This window comes from Ipomoea nil, unplaced genomic scaffold (assembly GCF_001879475.1).
Source record: "Ipomoea nil cultivar Tokyo-kokei standard unplaced genomic scaffold, Asagao_1.1 scaffold3069, whole genome shotgun sequence".
NCBI classification, from domain to species: domain Eukaryota; kingdom Viridiplantae; phylum Streptophyta; class Magnoliopsida; order Solanales; family Convolvulaceae; genus Ipomoea; species Ipomoea nil.
Window position 1 is genome coordinate 3,455,845 of NW_017619497.1, and position 15,741 is coordinate 3,471,585.

A 15,741-nucleotide genomic window follows, 5' to 3' on the forward strand; every position below is an offset into this window, starting at 1 on the left:
ATTTCCTTTCCTATTAAATTGCAATTCCTTTCCCCTTAATTTTCTTCATAAAAGCAAATTAAATGCCCTTGTCTTTACATTATATTCCCAAAACATTATTTGCTTAAGGTGTCAAATTAGTTGTATTATAAAATATTGTCTGGTATGATTTTACCCCGTAAATTAGATGTTAGAATTGGAGCCCATCCCATCCTTAATCCATTCTTCCAAAAGGCTGAACCAAACCCTAAGGGCCCCCACACTCCGGCCTGACAGAGCATTTAGGAGGATTTAAATTATGGTAACACTGTTTGTCACGTTACACTAAATTGGATAACATAGTTACGTACGAATAGAGTGGAGTCAAAAGACATGATTTTTTTTTTAAAAAAAAACTTTTGGGGCCATGGAGGAATTGTTGCAACCGCACAGGAAGAGGACAAAGCTATCCCCAACAATATCAACATCAAAATTAAAAATAATAATAATAAGTTAAATACTTGGTATATATTCTCGCTATAATTACTGAAAAATAATCATGGTGCTAGTAATTATGTGCCAAAATTGAACTTACTTGCATAAAAAGTAATGTGTTTGACAATATAGACATATACTAACGAACTAAACACTAATAAGTATATCTGAAAGGAAAAATATAGAAAACCTTAAACATATATATTTTGTAACCTAAATGCTAACAAATCATCATCTCAGATGATTATGCATTCGATGTTGTAGGTGTTGCATTTGATGTCGTTGGTGCTGCATTAGATGCTATAGGTGCAACAGTATCTTGGCCAGCTTCTAAATCTCCGTTGTTTCTTTTGCTACCGCGCTTATAATTGAGACATAAGCATGCAATAAGAATGATTCCAATTATAACCATAACTATGATCAACACATGATGTAATTTGGTCCATGGGATTATATGTAAAGAATCAGATGGGGTTGAAGATTGAGTTGGAGTAATTTCATATTATAAGCTAGAGAGTTTATAAATGTAAGATAGTAAACTACCTAAAAAAAAAAAGTTGTCTAATAATTGGAATACTAAGTTTTGGTATTACTTTCCCTTCTAAACTCCTAATTTTATTTATTTATTTATTATTATTATTATTATTATTATTATTATTATTATTATTATTATTATTTAACTGAGTGTTTCTTCAAAAAGAAGAAAAATGGACATGGCGGCATTGATGCCTATTCTCAAAATCATTAAAATGTAAAGGAGTTTCCATCATTCATAAGTAACTCCATTTTTGTCAGACAATGAAGTGTCACTTAAATTCCCATTCGCACCAAGTCGGCCCAATGCTGGCCAGATGATTGTTCCATACGCGAGGGGTTCGAACTCCTGACCCTGGCCATATTGATTTTTCAAGACGAGAGAGGGTTCAAACTCCCGACCTTTCTTAAGGGATGAGAGTGCATAGCCACTCACGCCAACCAAGTTGATTATCATAAGTAACTTTTTAACTCTTAATATTACATTTAAGTTAATACCCAAAATGGTCCTTGACTATATTGGTTTTTCTCAATTTCGTCATAAACGACTTTGGTGACCTAATGTAGTCCCAGACTTTTGTGTTTTTGCTCAATTTAGTCCTCCGTTTGTTATTATTTCAAATTAGTGTTAAATAAAGGAACAATTCAGTAATCTCAATATTGACCTATCTTTACTCTAAGCATGCAATTATGCAAAGTGTGAAATCTCTTTTTCTTTTACGAATTACTCCTAGATCTGCGAATCAAATTTTATATTCATAGGTTTGGGAGTAATTCGTAAAAGAAAAATAGATTTCGCACTTCACAAGTCTAGGAGTAAAGAAATGTCAATATTAAAATTACTGAATTGTCCCTCTATTTAACACTAAATGGACAGAATAACAGACAGATGACTAAATTAAGCAAAACCACAAAAGTCTTGGACTACATTAGGACGAAATTGAAAAAAATCATTATAGTTAAGGACAATTTTGGGTATTAACTATATTACATTTTCATTTAAAAATATTACATTTTTTAATTTATCAAAAGTATCTTCTTTTTTTTTATCATAAATATTAAACTTTTTTTAAACAATTAAATTATTTATCAATGATTAGTATTACATTTACCAGTAAAAGTATTATACTTTTTTTAATAAGTAACAAATAATTTATTCATGATTAGTATTACATTTTTCAACATAAGTATTAAATTGCATCATAACCTCATACGTCTCGAGATGGACTAAGAGCATTGTTTGTGTCAAAATTTCACAATGGAATAATATATTAATATTAAATACCATGAATATAAACACACAATTTCGACACCTGGTTACGGACATATATATTTAATAGATATTATAAATTATTAATACAATAATAACTTAAACCATTCCAAATAATTAAAATATTAAGTTTTGTTTTAAATAATTAAAAGAAGATTAATTAAAAAAAATTAAAAATGTAACCTAGATCGATTATATATATATATATATATATATATATATATATATATATATATATATATATATATATATAAAAGCAAGAAAATGATTTTTAAGGTTCATTATTTATAATCTTTGATACTTAACTTTGAATGATATGTATATAGCTTGGCTAATTAATTGACCAAAGTTAATGTTAAATTTTATATTGTATTTTTTTAATATACTCTAAGATATTCGTAGTATATATTTAACAATTATGCCAATTCTAATTGGGATGTGATTTGAACCTAAAATCTTTCTTTCTGAAAATCAATGAGTATGTTAAGAATAATAAATAGTTAATTGAATATTCCGTTACTAAAGTTTACACCAACAGAATGTAGGGATATTCAAGGAAACAACAACAACAACAACAACAACAACAACAATAATAATAATAATAATAATAATAATAATAATAATAATAATAATAATAATAATAATAATAATAATAATAATAATAATAATAGTAAAGAAGGGTAAAATAGGAAAATCGTGAGAAAATAGGTCAAAGTACCTGCTAGGTCCTTGTACTGTAGCGTTTTGTTCATTTTAGTCCTTGTACCTTAATTTTGTTCAATTCAATCCCTGTACTTTAAAATTTAGAACAATTAAGGACAAAACATAACACTGTTTATTTTTTCTGTTAAGTTTGCTCACGTGGCGTTCGATTTGTCATGTCAAATTTTGTGATATGGTATTGCCATGTCAACTTTTGTGGTGTGGCATAAAACAATATTATTTCTGGACAAAATCTAACATGACAAATCGAACGTCATGTGGGAAAACTTAACGGAAAAAATAAACGGTGTTAAATTTTGTCCTTAATTGTTCTAAATTTTAAAGTATAAGGATTGAATTGAACAAAATTAAGGTACAAGGACTAAAATGAACAAAATGCTATAGTACAGGGACCTAGCAGGTACTTTAACCGACAAAATACTAAAACAAAAATAATATGAACAATGTTCCCATTAAGTCACAAACAAGTCAATGTGGTTTTTTTTCTTTTGAATACTACTAACTCTATTAGATTGTAGTAGATGTTCAAATATACTTTCAAAGATTCAACAACGCCACCACTAAGACTCGATCTCATGACCTCCCACATGAAAGAGGTCACCACATGTCATCTGAGCACAAGGTGTTTAGCTTAAATTTTCACTTTATTTCCTTTCCTATTAAATTGTCCTTCCTTTCCCTTAATTTCCTCCGTAAAAGCAAAATGTGTGTTAGAGTTTGTACTTGTCTTTAGATTATATTCCCAAAAAACATTTGCTTAAGGTGTCAACTTAGTTGTATTATAAAATATTGTCTCGTATGATTTTACCCCGTGAATTAGATGTTAGAATTGGAGCACATCCTATCCTTAATCCATGTATTCACTGTTTCTCACATTACACTAAATTGGATAACATTGTTACGTACGAATAGAATGGAGTCAAAAGACATGATCTTTTTTTCTTTTAATTTTTGGGGCCATTGAGGAATTGTTGCAACCGCACAGGAACAGGACTACAAGCTAGCTATCCCCAACAGTATCAACATCAAAACTAAAAAAAATAATAATAAGTTGAATACTTGGTATATATTCTCACATAATTACTGAAAAATAATCATGGTGCTAGTAATTATGTGCCAAAATTGAGCTTACTTGCATTAAAAGTAATGTGTTTGACAACATAGACATATACTAACGAACTAAATACTAATAAGTATATCCAAACGGAAAAATATAGAAAACTTTAAACATATATATTTTGTAACCTAAATGCTAATAAATCATCATCTCAGATGATTATGCATTTGATGTTGTAGGTGTTGCATTTGATGTCGTTGGTGCTGCATTTGATGCTATAGGTGCAACAGTATCTTGGCCAGCTTCTAAATCTCCGTTGTTTCTTTTGCTACCGCGGTTATAATTGAGATATAAGCATGCAATAAGAATGATTCCAATTATAACCATAACTATGATCAACACACGATGTAATTTGATCCATGGGATTATATGTAACGAATCAGATGGGGTTGAAGATTGAGTTGGAGTAATTTCATATGGAAAAATAGTTGGAACAACGTTTTGTTGGGACATTGTTTAAAGGAATGAGTACAGTAATTGAGAGATTGTATAGAGAACTTGGATTCTTTTTTGGACTTAAAAGGACTATATATAAGCTAGAGAGTTTACAAATGTAAAATAGTAAACTACCTAAAAAAAAGTTGTCTAATAATAGGAATACTAAGTTTTGGTATTACTTTCCCTTCTAAACTCCTAATTTTATTTATTTATTATTATTATTTAACTGAGTGCTTCTTCAAAAAGAAGAAAAATGGACATGGCGGCATTGATGCCTATTCTCAAAATCATTAAAATGTAAAGGAGTTTCCAGTTTTCCATATACCAATTGTCTTTCCGCATCACAATTAGAACACTCTTTCCTAATTAAAGAGAATTCTATATATAATTTTATGTTTAGTATAATAAATTTTACAAATTCTCTTATGAGACTGTCTTACGGTCATAAGTATATATATATTACAATTTTTATCATAAGTAACTCCTTTTTTGTCAAACAATGAGGTGTCCTGAGCATGTCCGTACCATACTCAAGACTAATTCCATTCGCACCGGATCCTTTTTTTTTTTGTCATGAGGTGTCACGCAAATTATGCTGTGCAACCGAATGCACCTTGCGCACGGTGCATACGATGCAAAACGACGTCGTTTTGGTTAAAAAAACGCGCGTCCCACTTAAAAAAGAAATCAGGTTCGATTCCCGGCAATAACATTTTTATATATCCATAAATTCATAACTATATATCCACAAATTCATAATTATATATCCACACTGAATGAATGAACTAAATATCCACAATGAATGAACTAAATATCCACAATGAATGAACTAAATATCCATAAATTCATAACTATATATCCAGAAATTCATAACCATATATCAATAAATTCATAATTATATATCCACAGTGAATGAATGAAGTAAATATCTACAATGAATGAACTAAATATCCATAAATTAATAACTATATATCCAGAAATTCATAACTATATATCCACAATAATGCTATTGCCGAGAATCGAACCTGATTTTTTTTTTAAGTGGGACGCGTGTTTTTTAGTCAAAAGGACATCGTTTTGCATCGTATGCACCATGCGCATGGAGGTGTCATGAGCAATTTTTCTAGACGAGAGAGGGTTCAAACTCCCAACTTAAGTCAATGTGTTTTTTTCTTTTGTTTTGAATACTACCAACTCTATTACATTGTGTTTTTTTTTTTTGTTTTGAATACTACCAACTCTATTACATTGTAGTAGATGTTCAAATATACTTTCAAAGAATCAACAACGCCTCCACTAAGTAACTTTTTAAGTCTTAGACTTAAGTCAATGTGATTATTTTGTTTTGAATACTACCAACTCTATTACATTTTTTTGTTTTGAATACTACCAACTCTATTACATTGTAGTAGATGTTCAAATATACTTTCAAAGAATCAACAACGCCTCCACTAAAACTCGATCTCATGACCTCCCACATAAGAGAGGTCACCACATGCCATCTGAACACAAGCGATTTGGCTTAAATTTTCGCTTTATTTCCTTTCCTATTAAATTGTCATTCCTTTCCCTTAATTTCCTCCGTAAAAGCAAATGTGTGTTAGAGTTTGTACTTGTCTTTAGATTATATTCCCAAAAAACATTTGCTTAAGGTGTCAACTTAGTTGTATTATAAAATATTATTGTCTGGTATGATTTTACCCCGTGAATTAGATGTTAGAATTGGAGCACATCCCATCCTTAATCCATGTATTCACTGTTTGTCACATTACACTAAATTGGATAACATTGTTACGTACGAATAGAGTGGAGTCAAAGGACATGATCTTTTTTTTCTTTTAATTTTTGGGGCCATTGAGGAATTGTTGCAACCGCACAGGAAGAGGACAAAGCTATCTCCAACAATATCAACATCAAATCCCCCACTAAACACCACCTTTCCACTCTAAAGTTGGACAAACTACAAACATCAACGGATATTGGGGATGAAATTTGAGTTCTCCCCATTTTACAAATAACAACAAAAAGCAAAGTTAGGGCTTAAAAGACGGGTTTTTATAGTCATCTTTTGTTTACCACTTTCCCCATTTGTTGACCACTAAAGACTCCATTCTTTTTCACACTTTTTGACAAGCTCAAAAGCACACTCATCATGCATGCTAATTCTTGGCTTCTCCCACCTTGAAAACACACACCATCTCCATCTATGGATTTTGGAGTGGTTTTTGAAAAAACAAAGATGATGTGGAAGAGAGAAATGAAATAGAGTTTCTACCATCAGAGTGGTTCTTGGTCTGAAAATGTGGGGCCCGCATAGAGAAGAATGGGTACCTGAGTTGTGCGTTCATCGCAACTTGCCCGCCCAGCGGACACGTGCACTAAAATCACTTTTTTTTTTTTTTCAAAAACCACCACAGTTGGAGATGCAATCACTCCCACAACTACTTGGGGTTCATCATTGCATTGCTATAAACTTAACTCCACACAAAAGTAGACTCCACCAATCATACAACCATACAAATCTATGCACTCCCAAACTTATTACATATATAACTTTAGATACAACTATTTCATCTCCCATAGAAAGAACAAAAGATGAAGCTTTTACAGGAAAAGAGAATCAAAGTAGATACACATAATCATTCACAGCTAATATATATAGGGCAGATTAAAGCATATCTCATAATTGACTACTCATTCAGTGTTGAGAACCTATGGCATCAAACTGGAAATATATGGCTTCCCAACAACTTTTTCCCCTACCTAAGCTCATGGATGGCTGATCCTATAGCTCATAAACAAGCATTTGACTTGATCAAAACTTCATCCTCCTAGCCCACAGTTTTTACTTTATTGGCATTTGTAAAGAGAACCATTTGCTAGCTTCTAAACAAGCATCCATTCACTGAATCTAAGTTCGATTTTTTCCGGCCACCGCCTAATGGCCGGAGATTTTCCCTAGATGTCCGGAGGGAGGGATTAACACTGCTTGGTTCTTGAATTGAGTTCTTCCCTAAAGACTGGAGTGCGATAATGTTTTACCTATTTACTAAGGTTTACCTACTAAAGTAATTAGCTACAGTAAAATATTCTAAATCGATAATTTACCGCTTTGGGGTTTCGCTCCCTTTGGTGAGGAAGAGTCATCGGCGACGGCGAGCAAGTTTATGGGTTTCTCGTGCGATGCATCGCTCGTTGTGCGTGATAAAATGGACAAATTTGAGTCTGAAAATCAAAGTTTATCATTTGTTGAGCAATATAATTAGCGCAAAAATTAAAATGGTCGGATAGGTTTTGGTTTTTGGATATAGTGAAATTGAAATTTCCTCAGGGGATTTAATTAAATTAATTAAAGTGGATTACCTCTGGTGGAATTGAAAGATCTCTTGCAGTGTAAAATGGCGCTTTGAATTCCATCCTGTTGTTGTAACAGCGAGTCGTCGCGTCGTCGAGATGACAACTCACCGGACGGGACCACCGGTGACGGCGCAGATCGGCTTTTACTTAAATGTTTCCGGACAACTCGCAGTCCCGCCGGTAGGTTCCCCTGCTTCAGACTCTTGACGTTGCTCAAAACCGCCGTTTTCTCAGCTACCTCTGCCGCTTCTGCTTCTCCTTTCTCCGCCGTCGGCTGCGGCGGAGGAGAGGCTACTAGAGCTGCCTTAGCTCCGGCTCCGGATAAGCTCAGCTGTCCCGAAAACCTCAATTTCTCGCCGTACCGCTTCGAGACACGGATGTACAATGGCTTCACCATTTTCAAGTATTTCTGCATCATTTCTTTCGAAAATTTCTTCTCTTCCGCAAGTGAACTTGAGCTCGAATTCGAATTCGAATCAACATTTGAATGTGAATCCTCAGCGTTCGTCTTCTGCGCTGCCTTGCCATTGTTGGCGTTCTTCGAACTGTTATCCCTGGTAAAGAGGGATTTAATATTCACTTCTTCGACCTTGAATCTCACCGTGAAAAACTTCTTCTCCGGTCGACTTTGACTCTCATCTTTCTCATTCTCAGGCTTTCGTTTCGGACTCGAACTCGGCTTCGGTTTAGCTGGATTCACTCCGTCGGGCTCTGATTTTTCAGGTTTCTGCTCTGCATTTGCTTTCGGCTTCTTCAATTTCAACATCAGGACTCTGAACTTGGTTGCCGTTTTCACCAGAGACACCGGGAATTTCGAATTCGCTTCCGTTTCGTTCAGCAATAGAGACGAAGACTCAACCGGAACAAGGCGGCCTTTGAAGAAGAGATCATCCGACGGAGAGAGCGAGACGTCCGGATCTGTACGGTCCACACTGGAGGCGGAGGACGTAGAGAAAGTCAAATTCAGCTCGCCTTCCTCATTCTCCGAGTCATCAGCCTCGCTCCCGTCATCTTCCCCTGCATGCTGAAGGCCGTTAATCTGATCACCTCCTCCTCCTCCTCCGCCGCCGCCGCCGTCATTCCCACCACTCTTGCTCTCTCCATCTTCTTCATCCGGAACGGCGGTGAACTCCAAGTCAAAGAAGGGACCGTCAGCCTCGGAGGCAGTTTCAGAGTCGGAGTCCGAGTCGGAGAAATGAGGAGCGACAGCAGTGAGAATGGTGGTGGTGGTGTCGGTAGAACGAGCAGCGGAGGTGGCGTCTCCGGTGAAGGCGGCGCTTCCACCACCACCACCACCGCGCCAGAACTTGAGCAAGCTGAAAGCCTCCATTGTTGGAAGAGCCAGTATAGTGCAAAGATGAATTTTAATAAGAAGAGAATAAAGCGCAGAAATAGAGAAATGGTGAAGCTAATTATGGTATGAACAGTCTTCCGTAAACGGAGAAGGGTAGCAAGCAACTAGTAAACGAGGGTGGCGGAAGTTGAGTAGGGTAACGGGGTAAGGTAAATTTCTTTTTTTAACTCTTTAATGCTCTTTTGTTTTTCTTTTTGCCGCTTTTTATACCTCATTAATTGCCCTATAAAAATATCTACACAGTAACTTTTCTTTATATATATATATATAAAATACCTCATGCTATGAGCATCGGGCATCCCCAATAGAGATTTTTTATGATTTTTGAAACAATAAAAAATTAGATGTTAGTTTTTATAATGGAAAATAATTTTTGGTTAAATTTTTCTCCTGCAATGAATGATTTTGGTGTGGGGCCTGTTAGGAGAGAAAAAAGGAAAAACAAAGACAGATGGTTGAGCGTGGAGCCAAGAATCTCGTCCAGTAGGAACGTATTTTAAAATTTTTTCTATTTTTTTTTAAATTGTTGTCAACCCTTTTTTAAAATTTTTTTTCTTGTCATCCTCTCTTTTCGAATTGACACCTCAAAACCCCATAAGAACTAGAGCTATTGAGGTTGCTCTAATGAAATATTCTTAGAGCATCCTCAATAGCATTTTTATGGTTTTTGAAACAGTAAGAAACTAGAGGGTTAGTTTTTATCAAATGTGGATAATGATTTTTTATTAGATTTTTCTCCTGCAATGAATGATTTGGTGGGGGCCTCCAGAAGAGAGATAAGGGAAAACAAAGTCAGATGATTGCGCGTGGAGCGCAAGAATCGCGCCCAGTATGATAGGCGCGTATTTTTAAACTTTTTCTGTTTTTTTTTTAAAAAAAATTTGTTGTCAGCCCTCAATAAGTAAGAGGACCAGAATACGAACGAGCAGCCCTAGCTAAGGTATGAGCGACTATGTTCACTGATTGAGACACAAAACAAAGAGACATAGAATCAAAGTCTCGTTGAATCTTCCGACACTTGTTCAGAATACAACCCGTATAAGTAAAGTCCGGCAAAGAGCTCTTAAAGAAATTGCATACCGTCTAGCAATCTGAAAACACTATAACCTTCGTAAGATTCAAATCCTTAGCCCACGACAAAACTTCCTTAACCGCCATAGATTCCGCGAGGTGAGCATCATCTAGACAGTTCATAGGGCCATGGCGCGCTCCAAAAAACACCCCGTTTGAATCTTTAATAAAAATTCCATAGCTAGCCTCATGACTTTCTGGGAAAATAGTGGCGTCTACGAAGATATGCAAACTATCAAATAGCGGCGTCTACGAAGATATGTGGTGGCTGACATTGATATTGATGCTAATTATTTAATTCAAAATATAAGAGCATCCCCATTAGAGCATCCTCAATAGTGAATATTTTTAGTTGGTTTTAGGAAGCCGAGTAGGAGAGAGAGGAATAGTGAAAAGGGGAAGAAAAAAGAAAAGGAAAAAAAAAAGAATTTGAAAATTAAAAAAAAAAAAACAAAAAACAAAAAACAAAAAACAAAACAAAACCAAAAAAAGTCGTGGGTTTAGAGTGGCTGCCAGTTGAAGTGTCCCAGCGAGTGTGTGGGAAACACGCGCCCGCTGGGGCGCGCAGTGCGCTCCAAGCACGCTGCCTATATTTTTTTTCTCCTGCAAAAGCCAAGGTCATTGAAGGTGAATAAAACAAGGAAAAACTAAGCATCCCCAATTTGTGAAAAACCACTCTATTAGTTTTTAGCAGTGCAAAAAAACTATCCCAAAACCTCTATTGGGGAGTGTTTTTTGGGAGGTTTTTTAGGCTTGCAATCCTATGTGGAAGAGAGAAAAATATGAGAGAGAAGATTTGAAGGTGTTGTAGGAGAGACTGTTTTTTTGTCTCAATAGTGGGCCCCGCTTAAAAAGATATAGAAGTCATCTAGTGTGCGTGAGGCGCACCAGAAGCGCCCAGCCAGGCGCGTGCATTCCACACGCCTGTTGACGCGTTAACCAAGCATTTCCTTTTTTTTTTTTCTTTTTTTTTTTAATTCTTAATACTCATTTTTTCCTTCCCTCATTCTCTCCTACTTGACATCTAAAAATTTGTGCAAAAACTTAGAGCTTCTATATCATTGCTGGATTTTACATAATTTTTTAGATGACACTAGAAGAGAGAGGAAGGAGAACAAAAAAGGAAGAAAAAGAAGAAGAAAAAAAAAAGGAAAAAGAAAAATATGACAAGAAAATCAGAAAAAAAAAAATAGCAGGTAACGCGCCAGCGGGCACATGCAATACTAGGCGCTTGCTGTCACCCACACACGGCTACTCTTAGCTCCTTTTGTTTTCCTTTCTCAAATTGTGAACCCCACAAAAATTTCTCTCGTGCAGGAGATATAAATTAGAAAAAACCATGCTCCACATCAGTTAAAAAACCAAGCACAATTTTTAACTTTTGAAAAAACCATCAAAATCCACAAGGTGTGGATGCTATTATCTATTGAGGATGCTCTAAATAATTAAATATTTTCATCTCTATTTTTTTAAAAAAAAAATTTCTATAGTTATTTCCCTTTACCAATTGATTGATTGATAACATTAGAAACAAGAAATACCCAAATCCTGATGAACAAACACACACTGAGTTTATTTTACAATTAGATTACCAAATACTCCTTAACAAATACACACTGGGTTATTGCTAAGCACCACTAGATTAAATTAACAACCATAATAGATCGATAGGTTAAATGACAATTGATCAATTAGCAAATTAAGCATTGGTCACTACTCACTACTCAAGTCGATCTCATGTATACTAAAATAATCACAGAATTTAGTAATAGAAATTGATAAATACCTACAATCGTTGCCGAAATTAAAAATAATAAGAACTCACTATTGTATAAATGAACCGAGCTTCAATAATCCTTAGCTATAAACAATGAGTTTACAACTCATCCATTTAAGTTTTCCAAACAAAAAGAAAAGAAAAGAAATTTAAAAGTGTAAGAGTGGAATGAAAAACTTGTTGTCTCTAATGATCAAGATATATATATATATATATATATATATACATGTTCCCGAAGCTAATCTTACTCAAAATGTGTTCAGGTCCATCAAGGAAGAATGAGATCTTTGACATTTGAAACAAGTGTAACGGTTGAACCTTAAATATAAGACTTAAATTGTTTATTCAAAATGTTATTGGCGTGACACTACAAGATTAGCCATTATGTTTTCTTCATTATTTACTTTTATGAGCTTCTCCCATATGCCCATGCAGTACAACATGTGTAATTCTGATTCCATGTCTTCCATCTCTTTAAAGCCAACTTAAAAGTCTTCATAAATCACCCAACATCTTTCACTTTTTTTTTTTATCCTTGCCCTAAAATTTTAAGATTCACAAAATAAGACCAAATATTATGAATTAGTGCAATCTTAAGTCTTAACCCATAATTAAACCAAAATACTATCTAAAAATTCACTAATTATATATCTATCTGAACAATTTAAATATTAAATGTAAATTATTTTCTTATTTGTGAGATAGTACAGAGGTAACAAAATTTTATGAATTTCTCGTAACCTTCATTGTGGGTTTTTTTTTTCCAACATTATTGCCTTTATTTAGCGTTTGTATATGCAGTATAAGTTCAAGAAAATTTTAAGATTATTTTTTCCTTTCTTTATTGAATTATTAACTCATCACAACTTGAGAAATTTGTCAACTTCTTGTATTTTACAAATTTTATCTTAAACTCATGTTACTAATACAATGTGATTAAAAAGTTATATGAAAGCGTATATGATACACTTCTAAAATTCTTAATTTTGGTTTTCCCTGTGTTTTCTTTACATCCAATATATTTTCGCTAACATATTTTGTATATATGCTTTAAATATAAGGTAATGATGTGACAAAACAACAATATGTGTAACAAATTTTAAAAAGATGGTGCGCCTACTGTTTTCCCACCAAATCAGGAAATTGAAGTATGGAACTATTCTTAGTTTGAAAGATACGAAAAAAAAAAAATTCTTTTAAAATTATAATATTATTTTCAAAATTAATTCTTTTTCACGTAGAACCAAAAAAAAAAAAAAGAAGAAGAAAAAAAAAAAAACCCTAGATATTAGCTAGGCAAGCAAAGAGACAAGAAAATTAGGAGACATATATATTTTTTGAACGCAACTGCCTCTATTACATTGTAGTATCTGTTCAACTATACTCTCTCAATCAAATGAAGCTCAAAGAGTCAACAACGCTTCCACTGAGACTTGATCTTATGATCTCCCACATGGGAGAGGTCACTAAATGACATCTAAACACAAGGTGCTTGACAATTAGGAAGTACATTATTCCACTCAGTATACCTCTCCCTGGCCTCCACCGTTTTGGCCAAAGCATGGGCTAAGCAGTTCCTCTCCCTTCGAATATAGCGAATAACACAACCATTTATTGTACTAATAATGGAAATACAATCCTCCCAAATGCTCTGTCGGGTCGGAGTGTGGGGACATTTAGGGTTGGGGTTCAGCCTTTTGGAAGAATAATGAAAATACAATCTTGAATAATTAAATCAATATATGACCGATTAACAACCTCACTAGCCAATGCCATTGTTGAGAATTAATTCTTAATATTGTTTGTTTCAAACGTAAAATGTGCTTATTGAAATCCAAGAAAGTTAGTAAAATAAAACTCTAAGAGTATCTTCAACAACCATGAGTTCTTTTTCATGATTTTTATCAAGATTACATGACTAGAGAAGAGAGTGAAAAGCAGTGAAAAAAAGAGGCTGCATTACACGCCTAGATGGTGCATGCAGTGCACGCGCCATCTGGGCACGCATGACATGCTTAATTCTGTCAATTTCCCAAAAATACTTCTTAATATTTTAAAATAAAAATAAAATATACTAAACAAGTACTTTCTTATTTGTGTATTTTTTGCAAGTCATGTAGGAAATAGAAGGAAGTCAGAAGAGGGAAAAGGGGGAAAATAAATTATGTCAATAAAAAAAAAAAAAAACAAAACAAAATAAAGGCTATTTAGAGTTTTTCGCATTTTTTGTCTTATGACTATAGTGGTATTATCAGCATTGATCCACGACTTTCAAACCTTGCAATCTCGGTCCACAACTATTATTATTATTATTATTATTATTTTGTTGCAAAAATGGTCCTTTCGATCCATTTTCCTGCCCGTTTTGTTGGAAATGGCTCATACTCCGGTGAGAAATTGACGAAAAATGGGTCGGAAGGACTATTTTTGCAAAAAAAAAACAATGATCGTGGACCGTGATTACAAGATTTGAAAGTCGTTAATCAATCCTAATAGTGTCACTATAGTCGTGAGACCAAAAGTGCGAAAAACTCGGTTATTTACGCCTAGGAGAAATTTGTGCAACTTTTCCCCCTTCTCCCCAGAAGTGATCCCACCTAAAAGCACATTTGCAGGAGAAAAGCTAACCTTTTTTAGTTTCCGTTATACGATAAACTTTATTGGGCTCTTATTAGGATAAAATGTTGTTACTTGCACCACCCTTTGACTAAAAATGGACATAAATAATCATCTTTGAAAGTGTAAAAAGGTGAAAACTTTTATTAATTAATATATGGTGTAAATAGACAAATGGGAATACATTTTGCTATTTGCACCACCTAGTCAAACTTGCAATTAATAATTTGTTAATTCAAAATTTAATTAATTAAAACATTAAAAAAAATCACCTCCTCCCGTGAGAAGGCAGCCTAGTGGGTCGCCTTCTCACCGGAGAAAGTGACAGGTTCATCTTTTTTTTTTTTTATTAATATTTTAATAGTTAAAAAAATAAATAATAAATATTAATATTTGACCATATTTGGTGATGGTAGACTTTTCTATTTGCACCACCTATAAAGTTATTATCCCTATTAAATAAGTGGTGTATATAGCAAATTAGGTGGTGCAAATAGAATTATCCTTAGGATATATATATACATTTTTCGTGGGTTTCGTATCCTGTTTTTGTTCTGTTTCCTTGTTTCTGTATGACTTATGTGTAAAGTTTTGAAGTTGATAGGGAGAGGTTAAAGTGGGGATGGTGGGCTGTAGCAGAGAGGGACTGTAAATTCAAGCGTCTTTAACTCATTGCTTTATTAAAAAGCTGTTTCTAACCTCGATGCCTCCTAACTCCCCGCTCTTGAGCTGACTAAATGGGTAATGTGGTGTTTTGGTAGAATTGTAATTCAATAGAAAACTTCAATTACCGTGTTTGGTTGGAGGGATCCTTTTGTTGAATTGCAATTCAATGGTTGTGAGAAAGGAAAAAATGATAAAAATATTCTTGTTGATTGTTATTATCATTATTATTAGACAAGTATATTTTAGTCTTTATACCACCTTTCTTTCTCTTTCTCAATAATTTTATTCCTTTCTACCAAACAATGTAATTTGAATTCCTACATTATTCCTACCTTATTCTTTTTCCACCGAATTGCAATTCCTTT

General features: G+C 33.9%; 1 protein-coding gene across 1 annotated transcript; it reads right to left on the reverse strand.

The window, feature by feature from the left end:
- Window positions 1-7,062: 7,062 nt before the first annotated feature.
- Window positions 7,063-9,398, reverse strand: LOC109165447 (probable membrane-associated kinase regulator 2). Its single transcript, XM_019314204.1, has 2 exons — window positions 7,899-9,398; window positions 7,063-7,760 (listed from the first exon to the last, which is right to left on the reverse strand). Exons 1-2 carry the CDS (start codon window positions 9,220-9,222, stop codon window positions 7,627-7,629), a joined length of 1,458 nt encoding a protein of 485 aa, XP_019169749.1. The 5' UTR covers window positions 9,223-9,398; the 3' UTR covers window positions 7,063-7,626.
- Between the last annotated feature and the right edge of the window lie 6,343 nt (window positions 9,399-15,741).